This window comes from Lissotriton vulgaris, chromosome 1_1 (genome assembly GCF_964263255.1).
Source record: "Lissotriton vulgaris chromosome 1_1, aLisVul1.2, whole genome shotgun sequence".
NCBI lineage: Eukaryota > Metazoa > Chordata > Amphibia > Caudata > Salamandridae > Lissotriton > Lissotriton vulgaris.
In genome coordinates, this window is record NC_141685.1 from 1,698,716,386 (window position 1) to 1,698,729,499 (window position 13,114).

The 13,114-nt window shown below is 40.9% G+C and overlaps 1 protein-coding gene across 3 annotated transcripts in view; it reads right to left on the reverse strand.

Moving 5' to 3' along the window:
• Positions 1-13,114, reverse strand: part of LOC147751081 (uncharacterized) — a 227,866-nt gene that overhangs the window by 172,041 nt on the left and 42,711 nt on the right. For all 3 annotated transcript variants that reach the window (XM_086937707.1, XM_086937716.1, XM_086937699.1), the window contains exon 2: positions 5,004-5,192. In XM_086937707.1, the coding sequence (XP_086793833.1) occupies positions 5,004-5,192 (189 nt within the window). The remainder of the gene's footprint in view (positions 1-5,003; positions 5,193-13,114) is intronic.

A 13,114-nucleotide genomic window follows, 5' to 3' on the forward strand; every position in this document is an offset into this window, starting at 1 on the left:
GGGTCGCCATTTTGGAGTGGTGTGCAAGCTCGGTGTGTGGATTCAATAGGCATTAGTGACAGGCTGGATATATTGAGGGGAGGCTCAATGAGTGTCAGAGTTTAACAGCTTGGTAAAGGAATAAACTAAGCGTGTAGGAGATCAGAGGAAAGTGAAATGTGACACATGTGGTGGGATTTTGGTTTTTCGGAATTGCCACATTATTTTCTCTGATATAAGTGCGACATATGCCTCTCATTTAACAATGACTATTCCTTACTTTTGAAACAGCGTTCAATATACAGCCCTGCCTATTTACATTCTTTGAGTAGTGTACAATATGCATCTTATTGCACCAAATTAAGTCGACGAGGTTGTGAAGAAGTGGGGTATGGAAAGTGTGAGCGGGCAATTGTGTTTGGTGGGAAACTGATGATGAAGTGTTAAGTTTGTGTGACTGTGCCGTGAGCCATATTCGGTCTGTGCTGCGATGTGAACAGTGGGTTGATCAGTGGGTATTGTCTAAAGAACTGTAGTGGTTTGCGGTCTCTTCAGGTTTGAATACCTATAGGAAACATATAAGGTCTAGCTTATCATTCAATCCATTTGGGATAAGGGTCTGAAGCTTTCGAATCCAAAATGTTTCTCTTTGAATTAAAATTTTGGCATTGTCTATGCCCAATCTTTGAGGAACCATGCGACTTTTGTGTTCTGACAGCCTGATTTTCAAAAACAGACCGAAAATTGAAAATCAGGCTGTCAGAACACAAAAGCCGCATACGTAACAAGAATTTGACTGCACCCCTGGCAAAGCATTGGAACGAAATGGGACACTCCATCGCCCAATTAAGATTCCAAATAATCGAATATGGCTCACGGCACAGTCACACAAACTTAACACTTCATCATCAGTTTCCCACCAAACACAATTGCCCGCTCACACTTTCCATACCCCACTTCTTCACAACCTCGTCGACTTAATTTGGTGCAATAAGATGCATATTGTACACTACTCAAAGAATGTAAATAGGCAGGGCTGTATATTGAACGCTGTTTCAAAAGTAAGGAATAGTCATTGTTAAATGAGAGGCATATGTCGCACTTATATCAGAGAAAATAATGTGGCAATTCCGAAAAACCAAAATCCCACCACATGTGTCACATTTCACTTTCCTCTGATCTCCTACACGCTTAGTTTATTCCTTTACCAAGCTGTTAAACTCTGACACTCATTGAGCCTCCCCTCAATATATCCAGCCTGTCACTAATGCCTATTGAATCCACACACCGAGCTTGCACACCACTCCAAAATGGCGACCCCCGCTATCCACACTATAAATAGTAAATGTGCAGGATCTAAACTCATATAAGGGTTGTATATTGAATTTGTATCAAAAGTAAGGAATAGTCATTATTGAATGAGAGGCATATGCTGCACTTATATTAGAGATAATACCTGGCATTTTTCGAAAAACCAAAATCCCACCACATGCTACACAATTCACTCTCCCTTGATCTCCTACTCGCTTAGTCTATTCCTTTACCATGCTGTAAAACCTTGACACTTATTGAGCCTCTCCTCAATATATCCAGCCTGTCACTAATGCCTACTGAATCCACACACCGAGCTTGTACACCATTTCAAAATGGCGACTCCCGCTATCCACATTATAAATAGTAAATGTGTAAGATCTTAACTCTTACAAGCACCTCATCCCGTAATAAACATGAAAATTTAACATAATATCGTAACGTGAATTAGAACCTTCTCCATTCAGTTATTTACAATAAAGCGTAAGTTTGGAATAATAGCAGGAACAGCCGCCGTTTACATTGCGACCACCCCAGTCTGTTTTCGATATTGACGCGATTAACAACAATGTGAATAAAGAAAGGACTACCGCCTTCGCATTCACATCGAAAAAACGCCGAGACGCGACCACCGAGCATTCTGCTCCGGTAAGACCTGTTTTTTAAAAAACCATCCGCAGAGCCTTTTACCCGCTTTGTAACCTGAATGAATAGCACGTTGGCCAGCTTTTCACTATCCCCTATGTTTACTTTTTCGGCAGATCTTTTCACCCTTTTCTCGAGCACTTGCTGAGCCCGATGTCTACCAAGTAGGACTCTCAGGTAACCTCCTATATTATTGAGGTTTTTACTTACCGTGCTCACTGCTATTTTGCAGTATTAACTAGGAACCCCTTCTATCCCCGCACAGGCTCCTTGATTAACAGTCAGCATACATAAGGTGAGAACTTATGCATATTTACCAACCCCTTGAATAATCCAGCTTCAGGCTCATGCAATGCAAATATAATACCCCCCATAATCCTAACTTTGTGTTTTCCACCCTTTCTGTCCCTACAGACTTAATCAATACAAGAACACAGGTAACATCATGTTCCATTGAGAATTTTCTCATACATAACACCGGTTTTATAAACTCCACATACTTATACGTATCTTTTGTTGTCATGCAGATCACACCAATAATCTAACAAAAGTGTAACTTCCAATTGATTTCACCTAGTTTGCGGTAAGAAACATACATTACTTAGAGACTCAATTTTATTTACGATAGTGCATCAATAGTAATACGATTCCTTTTCTTTTCCTCTTTTTATCTACACACAGACCCCTGACGAAGGGGCTCGCGCCACGAAATGCATTGGGTGAACACTAAATGTATTGATATTATGATGTACGATATCAATTTGAAGAGAGTTATGTATATGTTGGCAAAAGAATACATGTTTTCACAAATGTAACATGAATATGAATGTCATGCTGATTTAAGTTGATTTTCTGATGAAAAATAAACAAATGTTCTAACGTTCAAATATAAACTAAGTAGTGCTTACTGGTGCCCTTCATGAAAGGGAAGCAAGCTGTAACTCATGGTGAAGTCGGTCAGTGGCTAAAGTGGGCTGACACATTGCCCCCAATGGCTGAAGTAGATTGACTTCCGTACCCTATCCCTTTGGTTTTGGGGTCCCTCTCTCTTTTATTAGTGAAGTAGATTGACACATTGCTGTTTGATGCACGCTTGAATCGGTGGAAGAAAATGGGAATGACAAAACCATAGACTAATGGATGAAGTCTAGCTGAAAACCCTTTTAGGTAACCATGTTATACACATCATTTTTAGTAAAATCAAAAGGTATTAGCTAACACAGACTTAAAAAAGCCAGTCAGTCTAGCATTAGCTGCCAGCCTCTTCCCTTTGGGAAGGAAGGAAAGAAAGAAAGAAAGAAAGAAAGAAAGAAAGAAAGAAAGAAAGAAGGAAAGAAAGAAAGAAAGAAAGAAAGAAAGAAAGAAAGAAAGAAAGAAAGAAAGAAAGAAAGAAAGAAAGAAAGAAGATAGAGGAAGGCAGAGTTAATGTGAGCTGCTGGTATGATGTGAAAAAGCATCCTGCTATCACATCATGCTCTACAAACAAAGGCTACACTAAAGTAACGACAAAGTAAAATCAAAAACACTAGCACTGAAGGGAACTGTGAATGTGCACCTTGTGAAAGTGGTAAAAGCAGTAACTCAAAGTGAAGTTAGCCAATGGCTGAAGTAGCCTGACCCATGTTGTATGCTGCAGTGGGTGGAAGCAAAATGGAATGAGTCAAGAATAAATCAATGGGTGAAAAGAGGTCGCTCAAAGCCCCTCTATGTAAGTATATTATACATATTATTTTAGTAAAATAAAAAGATCTTGGTTAACGTCAGTCCTAACAAATAGAGAGGTTGGGGACAACCCAGCCTATCCACCAGAAAAGTACTTTAGTGATGTACACTAACGTTTAATTTGTATGTTCACTCTCCAGACTCAGGTGATTGAACAATACCAACTACACATTGACATGACATCTGCATCCAAATCCAACTAGAGAAGCAGTTCAGGAGTGAGATGAACAGCATGAAAAGCATGGATCAGATTCAATACTAGAAAAAAGATAGGTGTCGTAAGTGAATGATACTAAAAAATATGTGTTTTTAAAATCCAAAATGTGAAAAATACATGCCCTGTGCATCACCTGGTTTAATTCGCCACACAAATCCGTACGGTAAAAAACCTTAATGTACTATTAATTTGCAAGCTCTCCTTCACACCATCAATTTTTTGCCATTGTTCTGGAAGCAGTTCTCAGGGTCATTTATATTTATATTTTGCAGCATACACTGAGAATATTCAGTTTATAGGTGTATGTGTATAAGTGTCTCAATTTGAATGACAACAACCGGCATCATTAGGAACTGCAACTCTCGCCTTTTCCACACACGCCGCCACACCTCGATATCTAGAACTTATGAAGTTGCACTCTGTGGATTGAGTTGGAACAATTACCAGAAACGTTGTAAAGTGAGACACTTCTCTCTTGAAGTTGGTATTGAAATAAATAGCTGGTATTTCTAGATTGCCTCTAGATGTGTCTTACTTTCCAGCAACTGTAGTTTTTGTGTTGTCCTACTCTGTTCATATTGTCTCCGCTGAGAAATGCATGAGCATCAGATGTCATAGTTCTTCCCAGAGCCCTGCCCAATATTCTTGGGACTATATCTAATAGATATTCTCATCCCTTTTCTCACATCTCAGGGTGTGAATGTCACTTATGTGCCTCCACCTTATTTATGTATCCTCTGTACAAGGATGGAGGCCTCCTAACCTCTGGCCACGTCTGTCTTACTTAAGATGGCGAGGAGGCTGCCTGGGCACAGAGGAGCACCAACCACTTGCTACATGGCCCCTGGGGTATATACAGAAACTGACACTGGTCAATTCTAATGGGTAACTAAATACATTTTATGCCATGCTTGTCAATGTTCAAAAAGAGCTGGAAAATCTAGTTTTTATAATCCACCAGGTTTTAATTCCAGAGAGACCAACTTTTATTACTAAGTCAAATAGGGTGATCACTGATCAGTTTCAATTATTGACCAACTTTAAACAACCATGCCTTCCTCTGGAACCAAACCACACCCAGAATACTTAGCATCTTTGTCACAGGTACGGATTCAGGTGGGCTACTTACTTGTACATTTAAACTGTGTATCATGGGTCCACTCTACACGCCCGGAATTGTTTAAGCACCTAAAGTGGCTGCTCGTTCCCGGCTCTCTGGAGTAGTTCTCATCACAATTGTAGTAGACAGAACTGCCCGCCACATACCTATCTGTGGAGAGCTCTGTAAACGCACTTGTATTTGGTGGGGGACATAGTTCTGCAGGAAGAAACGAATCAAAAATTCAAATTAATTTGGGGAGTGGTAGCATGGAATATAACATGACAGAGATTGATGAAATACAGTCACTTTACACTGACATCTGGGTCCAGATTAAGATGGGTGGCGGTTTTGCTGTTTCAACAAAACTTTCTTCAAGTAGAGGTATAATAATGGTGTGTTATTGCACCTATTTCATTTAATATTTATGTAGCAAACCTAGGCAACATTTTGCCCATTGTAAAAAGCTTTCTGCTAAAGGTAGGTATTCAACAGTAATGCAACATGCAGATGGCACTACCCTCTTTGTTAGGGAAAGCGTTAGCCTCCAATGAGTACTGGCAGCTCGGGGATAGTACGGCACCAACAATAAACTTGAGGGGAAGACTGATAACTCCAAAATGTTTGTATTTGATCATAAAATAAAAAAAGAAGGAAGATGGTATTTGAACACAGTACCTGGGCGGATGGGAGCATAAAGACTATGGTCCTTCTGTTTTATATTAAACATTTTTAATCCCATAAAAGTAAGCAAGATAAAGATATACGTTGTTAAAATAGTATGTAGGGTTAAGAGTGTCAAGAGGTGTACAATATGATCACAGGCTTTGTAAGAAAGTATCAAGTACCACAGTAGCAGTAAAGTAATACATGATAAAAATCCAGATAAACAGAATCCCCATCCACATCTCCATAGGTAGCCTATTTTTGTAATTAGTATGTATCATCATCACATGATATAACCCATAAGAATGAGAGAATAACACGAAAAATAGAGAGAAAAAAGGAGAGAAAGAGGAAGGCAACAAATATGATTACAATAGGCTAGGTAGTACTGGAACCACGTTTACCTAAGGTAGGAAATATGATGAAAAACTTTTCACTCTACTAGAGACATGTATCTTCTTCATTCGAAAAGTTTTAGCCCCTGGTTCTCTTTCTCCTTAGCCAAAGAAAGTTTGACTTGTGAAAAACTGGAGCAGTCATGGAGAGCTAGGTATTTTTAAGAAGACAGGGATATTTACAAATCAGCTATCAAAAAATATTTCAAATCTATTAAGGAAGCAGAGATACTGTATTTGTCCACTATTAGTGAATTGGCAAAAACGTCTTATGTGCAATCTTTCACATCTCCAAGGACTTTCTTCGTCCCAAAGTTTGCTCTCACAGACTATGACCCTTCTCAGGGTCTCTGTGACAAGCTGACTGACTTATTTAAACATAACACTGAAGATTAAAGCCATTCAAGCTTGCTTAATTTCTAATAAGCTAACAGTAGAGGTTTTGTAAAAGTTCCAAGGTGGGTCACTTTTTAATGCCTCTCTCACTGAGTTCAAACCTATCACGCTCGAACAATCAGAACATGATATCTTGCTTTGTAAATCTGGCTCGTCCACAGATCCCTGTACTCCGTCTATTCTCAAGAAAGCTATTGAAGTCATTAACCTGATTTTGAATTTTGTTTTAAATCAGTCATTAATGTTGGCCTTCTTGCAAAACAGGTGGAAGATAGCCCTAGTAAAACATCTGCTGAGGAAAGCCAGTAGCGGTACAAAAGGGGGTGGTGATGGACGGAGCATCTGAATCAATCAAACACTCACACCCAGTCAAAAGATCTGGGTTTAATCCATCACCGTTCTTTAGCCCACTCTGCCACCACAGTTCAGACATGGCCATATGCAAATCACCCAGTGCAGACCCTAAGACTCTGACACATGTTATACCTATCTCCTTGTTCCCTATGCCAGCTACAAACATTTGTTAACTTCCCCCCTGTGGAATATTTGGAAACATTGAAACTTTTTGAAGTTTTTCAATTCAGTTTTATACCTTGGCATTCTACTGAATTCCGCTCTCCTAGAAGTGTCTGAATCCTAAAGACGGCATTCGACACAATGTTGCATGATATCCTAAAAACAGCATCTTACCTACATTGGAATTTGGGGCAATTCTAGGGCATGGCTTCAATCTTTTTTAAAGGATAAGAAGTAGGTGGTGACAATGATTCCTCTTAGATCAAAGGAAAAAGTACTGAAGCACAGTGTCCCCCAAGTTTCATACTTGAGCCCTATCCTATTTAATGTATATATGGCTCCGGCTATCACTTTTATCGAATAATTTGGTATCTCCACTAGTCTTATGCTGATGATACATAATTGATTTTGTCGCTGGATAACAACTCTTCTGGCTCCGAATCGCACTTCAAAAACAGTTTCTCCCAAGTCTTCAGATTGATGAACTGTAATCATTTAACATGTAACATGCAGAAAACAGAGGGGTATATTACCAACAAGTAGCGATATTTATCGCTAAATAGGCTTAGCGACAATTTTTTTTATTGCTGCCTATCGCTGGATATGTTAGCGGAGAATACATGCTATTAGCAACGTTTTTCTCCATTGTGCTAAAATATCCAGCGATAGCGGCGAAATGCATGAATATCGCTGAGAATACAGCGATATTCACGCATTAGCAACGAAATACTCTTGGCCATGTTATCCACCTCCCATTGGATAACATGGTTAAGAACTGGTCTGGGCAGGTGTTAGTATTTGGAGATATTCGCGCTTAGTGCGAATATTTCCAACTCTACGCCTGCCTTGCTAATAGGCGATAGCGACGTTAGCGACTGCTTTCAGTCGCTAACTGGTTGGGTACGCCCACTTTGCATGTCATTAGCGATAAACATCGCTGACATGCAAAGCGGGCCCCAAACTGCTCGCTATCGCCTAAAAGCTGTCGCTAACATCAGTTAGCGACAGCTTGCTAATAGAGCGATAGAATTATCGGCGATAATTACCTATCGCCCCCCTTGGTAATATGCCCCAGAATTCCTCTGTTTTTCACATAACAATCAGTTCTCTGCCTGTGATTGTTGGCCAGGCTATCTTACTATGCCCCTTTCTCCCACAGGTGTAGCTAGGAATTTGGGAGTAAAAGTTGTCAACGATCTATATTTCTACCACCAAGTCACTACAGTCTCTGGGATTTGTTTTCTTTGATCAAATCCCTGAAATGGTTTTTTTGAGTTCCTGTCTTTGATGGGAAAGAACATGGTAGTCCATGCCTTGATTACGTCAAGGATTGACTGCTGTAATAGTCTTTACTTGGGCATTCCTACAAACTTAATCAAGAAACTTCAGGTATGTTCAAAATGCCGTAGTTAGACTTGTTCTTAAACTTCCTCCTAAAAGTTTGATTTCCAAAGGTTTAAGGGAACTCCACTGCCTTCATTGGAAAAGCGGATTTTGTTCAAATCTTTTACCATAGTCTCCAGGTGATTTAATCAGACTGGTCCTAAATTTAATTCAGATCACTTTGTCCTATACTTTCCTCACAGAGTCTTAAAATCTGCCAACAATAACCTCCTGCAGATTCCAGATTTTAGGTTGCTGACCAGGTGAGGCAGATTCCTCTCTGTACTCGGTGCAAAGACCTAGAATCAGTTTCATCTCGCTCTCAGACAGCTTCTCAAAATGTGGCTATTTTCCAAGACCAGGTGTGCTATATAGCGAACATTAAGTTGTGACAAATACTCAGTTTAAGCGATCTGGTACCGAGATGTCCATATGGGGGTTACTGAATGGAAAAAAAATCAAAAGACAGGAACTAATTTCAGAATCGCCCAGGTCAATTCCTACAGTTTAATAAACTCGCTGCAGCTACACCCAGATGCTGGACTGGCTTTCTGGGATGACCCCCATAATCACATATGCTGAATGTTATTGTAGGACTTCAAAATGGGGGCAGATGTGTCTCATTGATCTATAAAATGTTGCTGCAAGATTGGGTACATGACCCCAAGACAATTGCTCTAAACGGACACATGACACCGGTGAGCCGATCACAGACCTAGATTGGGGCAAGGTGTTGGGATATCATGAGGGGGTTCCAGGCAATTTTATATTTCAACTGCTGCACTTTAAAATCCTGCACAACGCTTACTTAATCCCACAAATCTTTTGAAAGAATTACCCAGTACACAGAGGCGACTGTCCAAGATGCGCACAAGCCGCTGCAGTCTCTTTACATTACATAGACCTGTCCGGTGGTTAGCAATAACAGGGGCCTGGTGACAGAGGTCCTGGCCGAGCTACTGTCATTGAGGGTTGAATGCTCTTTGAGACGCAGTATATTGGGCTTACACCCCAACCCAAAAAAGAGCAAAATCGAATATAGGTTCACATCATTGGTTCTGTACCTAGAGGCCCCTCTGATACAGATGTGGTATAGAGACTACTGAGAATGGCTACTGACTGAATAAATAAAGATTAAACTGGTACAAACTAACAAAAAAGTATCTGATGACATTCAGGACTGGAACACAATGTCAGACAAACTCCATTATGCAGCATAATTTGCCTTTTTTGCCCTATTTTTTTGTTAACCCTGCTGCATAATTTGGCCCTCCATTCTGCATAACTCTAGCAGACCTGTGTACATTGAGAGAACTCTCATAACCTTCTCTGTCCGCATTATGAGAATTATGAATGTGAAATTGGTACCCACTCTGATGTCTGGTACTACTCATTCTAGTAGGTTTTCCAAATGATTGGCCTAGCTCAAAGCATCTATTTAGAATTTTATTTTAGATCATTTTATTGGAAATAAAGCAATCAAAAGAACAATGACAGTAAGCATTACACATTTCAGCACCAAGACTTAACCGTACATAATCAGTCTCCCGTCAGCCTCAAAAATCCCTGGCACCCCCCTCACCCATTAAAGATTTACAAGGCAGCAGTAGAGTCTGAACATCATAGCCGGCCCCTTTAATAGGAGCACGTAGTTTTCTCCGATAATCATTCAAATTTTCCCCTAAATTGGTCCATTTGTTTGGACAACCCCTGCTTTCCCGTTAGCATGCGCCTCCATGTCTCACTTCCAGTCATTCAGTTGTGGGGCTGGTTCTGCCCTCCACAGTCGTGCAATATTGCACTTGCCCACCATCAACCCCAGTGTATTCAATATCTGATCCATACGGGTTAGGTCAGTTGCTTCCCAAATATTCAAAAGTCATCACTTCGCAGAGGTCTCCATGTTACTCCTACAAATATTATTTGAACAAGTAACCACTGACTCCTAATAGTGCTGAATTACTTGACAACTTCATGTCATGTGGAAAACGTTCCTGTTTGGCCACAGTTCCTAAGACACAGTGCAGTTGTTGCCCTGCTCATCTGCACCATGCAGGTGCATGTATAGTGGCATCGGTGTAGAATTTTTAATAGCACTAGGCGGACCTAGATCTTATGGCCACCTCTGTTGGGGTTGCCAAGGCTTCAGGCTATTCATCAATATATTTAGAATGTTGTTCGGTTAATCGAGGTACACATCAGGCTAGAAGTCATTCTTATAAATCAAACTCTGGCAATGCGAGGAAACTTTTCTACCATCTTTTTAAAATATGTGTTGCCTTTAGTGGCTTGCTGAAATCTTTGCTGTGATAAGAGCTAACCTCACATTTGAACCACCCTGGGTTGAGTATCTGAATAAGGTTTTGATATCGGTGAAACAATTGGAATAAATGTTCAAAAAGAAGAAGAAACACCTAGTTGGACTTTGTACTTTAGCTTACATTTCTGATAACTTTTTACAAAAACCTTTACTTTAGGGACTTCTTGTGTGTGCTTCGGTACTTTTCATTTTGCATTGTTTCCACCAAGGACAGTGTCCAAGGCAAGTTAACACACTAGTTTGCAGGGTGTTCTAGTACCGTGATAGCACCTTGATCCATATGAAAAATCACTCTGTATATGACGTTATCATTAACAAACTGTCATTGTTGGATGTGCAATTAAGGTGGGCATTGCCATCTTTTGTGTTTGTAAGGCTTTGACGTCTAGTTCAGTGTTTCAAGCAAGAATATCTGATATAGTTAAAAAAAACTAAGGGCTTATGTAGACTCTCATGGACTGTCCACTGGTCCACTAGGTGGGTGAAGCTCGTGACCTCAAACGCCCTTGAGGAGGACCATCTGCCCTATTTAGAGATCTCTGCCTGCCTAGCAAGGATCTCTGTGCTCTGATGGAATCTGCTTTACAGCATTGAATGCATTTCAAGCGGGCACTATGTTCAATGTACCTGCTTTGCAAATGTTTTGATGTAGAGAAAACAGACTCCCAAAACTGTTTGTTATCTCTGCCTCTTTTGCGCAGGAAGTTTTCTCCTTGCACACGTCGAGAATTCTCTATTTTCAAGTGTGATGCATTTTGGACACAGGCAAGTAAAATGAGTGATGGTCTCCCTACTCGCAATAGAGTGGATGACCTTAAGTGTGACCAGTAGCCCCTTGGTGGTCGGAGCAGTAGGTCAGTGCTTTAAACTAGAGGAGCCGGTGGAGGCTCACTATTGTAAACTTGGTGCACCACCTAACTTTTCATAGATCGGTGGAATCTCTAGTTTGGTGGGGCAATCGCACCGCCATTCTCTATACAAGGCGCTAAATCATTTAAGTTCTTCACCTTTGCTGGGAAAAGACGCACCTGGTTTGTCTTGAATTCTTATACTGTTGGAAAGGGAATCATTAGTAGTGGAAAATGTATATCTACTACTGGCAATAAGGCCACTAACACAGTCTAGGGCTCAGAATAGGTCTCAGAAAATTATTCCGATGCTCAACCCTTGGTAGCTTGACTTCAGAGACAAGTATGTAAAGCACTTAAAAACACCAACTCAGTAAATAATTAAGACACATGCGCACAATAAAAATCCAACACCAATTTATAAAAATAGGTGATATTTTTATCTCAAAAAATGACACAAAAACAAAACAAATCCACTGTTGGGAACCAGAGATATGAATTTGTAAAAATGTTGCACTATATAGCATACAGAAACCTATAGCACCTATTGGGACATCTGGTTGTGCTAGACCGGGACAAAGTCAAAGTTTAATCTTCAGGTCGACCCAGATGGAGCCCTGCGCGGCTACCCCTCGCAGTAGGCCTTGGTCAAAGTTTTTACCTTCTGACTTAGAAACTTTCCTGGAGCTTTTTCTCCTGGGGTCCCTCGAAGCTCTCCACTAGTCTGGATTTGGTGTATTTTTTCCGGCTTGCCTTGTGACAAGCTCCTGGTCAAACCTATGGAAGTCAGACCTCCGGGGCTTTTCAGAGGTATGAACCAGAGATTCAAGCCAGCTCGTGCTTGATGGTGTGCGACTTGACTCTCGCGGTTGGTCCCATACACCTTTTCTAAGTTCAGACTTAGAAACATTTACAGAGCTTTTTCTCGCAGGGTCCCTCGATGCTCCTCACCAAGGCGGATTTGGTGAGGATTCACCAGCTTGGGTTTTGACCAGCTTCAGGACAACCTCTGAAAGTCAGACCTCTGGCGCTTTTCAGCTGGATGAACCTGGAGGGCAGGCCGGCTCGTTAATGAGGGTTGCCGGCTTGGCTGGCAAGGTCGAGTTGGTCCACTTATGGAACTTTTTGCAAAGTTGCTCCAAACTTCTTCAAACTCTGAAACTTCTTCCTGAAGTTCCTTTGAGGGTCCAAAAGTGTCTAAAACTTACTCCAAGGGTCTGAAAGCTGCAAGATGGTCCTTGAAAGTTTGGGACTTCAATTCCCATAATCCACTTGGACAAAGCCCTTATAAATCCACTGCAGTAACTCCAGGCTGAGGATTCTTGATGGTGATGGTTCAGGTGAGCTCTGTTAGCCTGTAGCTTGCAGAGAGTCCACTCTTTAGTCCTTTTGAAGCAGGTTTGATCCAGAGAGCTGTTGTTGCAGATGGTGCAGCAGGCGCCATCAGTCAGAGTGCACGGCCTGGCTGGGGCAAATCAAACTTCCAGCATGAACCGATCTTCTTCTTTTATGTTATGTTATGTTATGTTATGTTATGTTATGTTATGTTGTTACTTTATGTTAACCAGGGTTTTATAAAGCGCACAGCTACTCTTCTGAGTGTCCCTGAACTAGTGT